Source organism: Perkinsus marinus (assembly GCF_000006405.1).
Source record: "Perkinsus marinus ATCC 50983 genomic scaffold scf_1104296932806, whole genome shotgun sequence".
NCBI classification, from domain to species: domain Eukaryota; phylum Perkinsozoa; order Perkinsida; family Perkinsidae; genus Perkinsus; species Perkinsus marinus.
The window spans coordinates 1-5,140 of NW_003215355.1; the positions used below are offsets into that span (position 1 = coordinate 1).

Genomic DNA, 5,140 nt, shown 5'->3' on the forward strand with positions numbered 1-5,140 from the left:
CCGAACATCCTAGGAGCCGCCAAAGCGTCTCCCAAAGTGATAGGAAGGGACTCAAACCTGCAAGTGATGGAGATGAGCAAAGCCCAAGGACCTCCACCACATTACCTGTGGGCCTCATACGCTCGTGCATCCCGAGTAATGTCCCCAGCAGCACTAAACACATCGCTCTTCAGCAGCCCAAGAACCAACCTGACCATCAAAACCAACGTCCTGTCCCTCACAATGCCCTTCACTCACCCTGGGAGTGCCTCCAAGTTCTCCAGACGCGCATTAGGACCTGCCAGGGCTGCCTGGGTCGTGTCCAAGAGGTACCTGACGAGGTCGATTATAAAACCCCTGAATGCCCCATGCCCTACTTTCGGGCATCGCTGACGTTCCTCGACTCATTGATAGCATATTTGCCCATGATGATAGCAGCCGCCTGGGCATCACATGAAGCCATCACTTGCTCAACCTAAGATACCCCAATAGGCCCAAGACCCAAGCCCAGAGGGCCATCCTACATCCAACGACTTGGGGTACTGCGAAGTGTTCACACGTATACGGCGCTCGCCAGCCGAGGACGTGTACAACAACGCCGCCTGTATACACACCGAACGAGCTTGTGGGCCCGAGAACTGACAATGACAAAGCAAACCTTTCAACATCACTATTCCATAGTAGTCTATAGTACATCCTTGTTGACCTCAACGATACACCCAAAGGTCTCATCCTCTGTACAGTTGGGTGCCACCAGAAGGTCCCGAGTCCTAAACACCAACATATGCCCCCATCGAGCAAGTGAGGCCCCTTACCGTTGGAAGAGATGCCCATGGTAGCTCTTAAGTTGGTACCCAGGGGACACTCTAAACTTCATCACCGCCTCGAAGCCCGTCTCGCCTGGGAAAAGATTCTTCAAAGTCACAGTGAAGAGAATCTTACGAGTGAGCATGTGCTGTATATCCTGCCGCAAGTGCTCGCCCCGGAAGGCCTCTCGGAATAAGGGATAATACCGCATGTCACCCCCTGTGTACTTAGCAAGAGGCGCTAGTGAGGCCAAATCCTGCAACAATCAGACAGTCGCAGGTTCGATCCCCACACCCTGCATCTACCATATGCAAATTGTCTGTTGCGACGAACAGCTCCACTGTGATCTGAACCGCGATGAGATCCGATGTCATATCCTTGAAGACCGACGACGATGGTGGTATCATGCTCGAGGCATCTGCAACACACGTTCGGGGCCCTCAGGATAGACCCCTATCTCTCTACTACCAGGAGCCCTTTCTTCCTTCTTCAACTTGCTAGGTGTGAGCTCAATGGGCTTAGTGCACGAGAAGATACTCAGCTTGCCACCGAGATGACGCATGACCAAGTTGGCCATTTTCACTGCAGCTGTGACACAGCAGCAGTCAGTGGCCACTGATGGAGGGTTCATCTCGGCGAGGCTGTCGAGGACGTTATTAATAGTGGCATTAACAGCATCATCATAGACGTTCACTAGAAGGCTATCCATGGGCTTAGGTAGGAAGGGATCGTCCACATCAGTAATCACATATTCCGTACCATTCGCACTCTGAAGAAGGTGCCATGGGAATAACACGTGCTCTACATTGGGGGGTGGCCTCACCTGCAAATCGAAGATGCTCACACTCTTGTCATCAAATGTCATGAGGGCGATCTGTGACCGCTCAGGTAGACTCGGGAGAGTGTCCTTTATAGCAGTAGCTGCCACACGGACCAACCCCGTGGACACTGCTGTGTAACTCTTCTCGAAACAGAAGACATAAACTGGAGGTACCGGGGGTCGAACCTGCGACCATTATCAGGCACCACCGCGAGCGGCTTTCCGAGCTATACCATATAGTCCTGAGTGGCGATGAAATCTACTGTGCCACAGGTCATCTCCGGTGGGGGCTCGTAAACGTCAATCCCATTGGAGTGGCCACAGAGGTTACAGATCCACCTCCGCAACTGCAAGTTGAGGGCAGCGAACGGATTGAGATACCTGAAGAGCTGCTGCTTAGGGAGAACAGATAGTACGAATATTACGTCCGACACCGGGCGCATCGATGAATCACATCAGCGACGGGAACCTGGCTGTCGGTGGGGGCCAAAGGCTGGCAGAAAAAACCTGTACCAAGAATTGAACCCTGGACCTTTGGGATAGAATATCTCACCTATAGGCAGCTTGGCCTTCACTTGAGTAGATTCGCTAGCAGGCATTACACTGAAGCTGCTTCTGAGGAACTCGGGCCGCGCATTAAGGGCTGGGTCACACTCGGCAGTCTACAGATGGGCATCACTTATCCCCAGCGCTCGTCCGCCTACCTCCAAAACCTGACCCCCTCCAGGTGCCATTCCCCCATGAGAGACCATGCCCCCATGGGCCATCGCTGCTGATTGGTTGAGTGCAGGTCCGGGTGCCACGTACTCGAAAGCCTGTCCTGGAGCAGCGTTGGTGGGAGTAGACGCTAAGGAGGAAAAGTGGCTCAAGTGAACCCCATGGAGGCTTGTAGTACCATAGGATGGCGGAGGGCCTGGCATGTGCTGCCCAGGTAGGGGAGGTGGTCCCACGCTGGGCTGGCCCATAGGGGGCGCCATGGGATGCTGACCACCAGGCATTTGTGGTGGCGCACCGTAAGGACCTGCGATATAAGACGCCCCTATTGTGAGGGAGTTCCCGCTAATCCCCACATACCACTAGCCTGTTGTCCAGCCTGAGGCGGGGGCGCCATCTGAGGGGCCCCTCCTGGGAAAGGTGAGGATTGGACCGGCACTGACGATGGGCCCGGGCCTCCCGCAGTATTCTGACCGAACGGCGATTGATAGTATGACATTGATGACTAAACAGAGTCACCTAAAACCGATGAGAGAAAACTACTTCGTGTTTAACGAGACTAACCCTATGGCGTGACCCTCTGGGGAAAGTCTACTGAGGTTAGCGAGAGGAAAGAATAGGGAAATTACATCCAAGTGTGACTGACGATTTTAGCAGGCCTCGGGCGTGCGCGATTGCTGATTTTTCACCGTCACGCGCCACGAAATTGCCTCCAGTTGTTACTCAGCAGAGAGGCGTATGTGAACGGACGGTTAGGTCCGACGATCTCTCTGAGGAGAGTTTATTCACGATAGTAATTTCGGGGCGCGTGACGGTAGTAGAGTGGAGTAGTTGGATGCTCATCGAAGCACTCAAGTAACAGCTTTCAAGGCTACTGCGCATGATGCTGTACGCCACTAGGACGAGTCTCTGGGCTCATGTTGACACCTCCTAGGAACCCCAATCGATTGGTGCAGGGAAGTGCCTGTGTGCAGCAGTAGGCACATGTACATGACACGGGGGTGCTTCGTTGAGGGCCGAGCATGGGCCTCTTCACTGGTGAGCAGCTCTAGCCTTCCTGGAGGGCTGTGGAGTTAGAGCTGCCAGCCAATGGGATGGGCATACTCTGGTAGTAGGACCGTTACCCTCATAGCAGGTACACAGGCTTGAGCCCCTGTGGCGTTACGCGATAGTAGGGCTTATGCCTTTGGTGGGATCAAGGAGCCATTACTGCTACGATAAGTATACAACAGGGCTTGGGCCAGGAGTTCTGTTCGCTGCGCTGTTTTGTTATTGAAATTCTCAATCGCACGTGCAGTTCCTCTTTGGGGCTCATAGAGGGGGGAAGGTCTGGACTGACCAGGGGGAGGGACAGGCACGCAAGGCTGGTCATGCCCTGGATCAGATGATGGATTCTTGGGCAGAGTGGTGGGAGGGGTAAGCGACTTGAAGGGCTACTGTTACTGCTGCTAGGGCCCGGAGTAGGCAAGCCCCCTGTGGTGGACAATCCGGAGTTTCCAAGGATTATAAGAACCCGACGTCGTGGTGTGTGGAAGCGCATCTCAATGGCCAGGAGTGGGCCTCTGTTGCAGCTGAGAGCAGTGTGGGAAAATACGCACATATATCCCAACACTGGCTGAGAGGGGAGTATAGGGCTCATGGAGAGGCTTGGAGGGCCCAGGTCGTCGAGGCTGCTAATGGTAGCCGGTCACCAGTCACACAAGATAGCGTAGGTTTGAAAAGGCGGAGGGTCGCTTAGGGGTGGATGGTTAGGCATTCTCCCCCTCCTCTGAGTCGGCCGCTCTGCTGCCGTACCACCTCCGCCTGAACCTGTCGTTGATGAGATGGTCCCATATTGTAGGGTGGAGAGGCTCTTGTATGCTCCTAACGGTCGTCTGCTGTCCCCTGGATGGGTAGATGGTCATAGGAGCCAGAGAAGCCACTGATCTTCGCATTTATTGTCTCGGTCGGGACAGTCCGCGAAGACACTAAGTCGTTTACCATGTATTGTGAAGGTGTTGAAGGTTTCTATCACTAATGAAGTGTTCGACTTCAGTGTGGTGGTACAGGGTAGCGAATAGGCTCGCCCTCTTCCGCCCTTTTTCGCTATGATAGCGAGTGGCTGGAGTGTCGGGCACGTGAAGGAAGAGGATGGGGAGAGTACAGATGGCAGCCAGTCGCCTGCGTCCTCTGCTTGGCAGCAGTCACGGGCATGGGGTGGGCAGGACTTCCTCTATCACGACGATACCCCATCCTGTCAGGTCAGCAGGCCGGTCACCCTGGAGCCGATCAGGGCTCAAGAGAGCCTCGAAGGCATCTCAAGATGGAGACGGGCCTTCTTCCGGCTCCCTTCGGCCTAGGCACTTTGACGGTGGACCAGCTTGGGGTCCTCAGCCGGAACTGCGTGGTGGTCTCCAATGGTCGGGACTATGGCTCGGGTAGGTGGCCCCGAGGAGTGTCATGGTCGTCCCTCACCTCCCACCGGCAGGTGTGAGGGCCGGCTGGCTGTACTGTCGACTCTGTGATAAGAAGTGTGACAAGTATGAGATAATGCTTGGTCACCTTGCCTCTGCCAAACACAAGGGGGCGATGGCGACGTTGCCTCCTACTGATGAAGCATCTACAGTGACCCCGAGGGCCTCCAACCCAGCGAAAGTTGAGGTCATCTGCCTGCCCAGGAGCTTTGTCTGATGCTCTCTGTTCAGACTGTCGGCTCAGCCTCATATGAGCCCTTCAATTTCATGCCCGATTTTATTTCAATGAAGGGGAGTAACTTTGGCTGTAAACTGTGCCAGAGTGGGCCGATGGCCGTGAGGGGCCTCAGTGACCATTTAATAGGGA

At 54.7% G+C, this 5,140-nt stretch overlaps 2 protein-coding genes across 2 annotated transcripts in view; one reads left to right on the plus strand and one right to left on the minus strand.

The window, feature by feature from the left end:
* Window positions 1-6: 6 nt before the first annotated feature.
* Pmar_PMAR014468 (vesicle transport protein, putative) lies at window positions 7-2,819 on the minus strand (the record flags this gene model as incomplete). The annotated part of the gene is made up of 16 exons (XM_002785379.1): window positions 7-57; window positions 106-189; window positions 238-312; window positions 357-454; window positions 504-617; window positions 674-749; window positions 795-879; window positions 922-1,042; window positions 1,092-1,204; window positions 1,255-1,792; window positions 1,840-1,987; window positions 2,032-2,113; window positions 2,160-2,268; window positions 2,311-2,453; window positions 2,502-2,627; window positions 2,681-2,819. Coding segments are annotated over 16 exons (2,102 nt in total), but the record flags the coding sequence as incomplete, so codon positions are not given.
* Window positions 2,820-4,407: 1,588 nt separating this feature from the next.
* Pmar_PMAR014469 (hypothetical protein) overlaps window positions 4,408-5,140 on the plus strand; it is a gene marked incomplete at both ends in the record, with an annotated part of 873 nt that continues 140 nt past the window's right edge. Inside the window, 4 exons of the mRNA XM_002785380.1 lie at window positions 4,408-4,516; window positions 4,561-4,737; window positions 4,788-4,960; window positions 5,005-5,140. The exon at window positions 5,005-5,140 is cut by the window's right edge and continues 4 nt beyond it. Of these exons, the coding sequence (XP_002785426.1) occupies window positions 4,408-4,516; window positions 4,561-4,737; window positions 4,788-4,960; window positions 5,005-5,140 (595 nt within the window). The remainder of the gene's footprint in view (window positions 4,517-4,560; window positions 4,738-4,787; window positions 4,961-5,004) is intronic.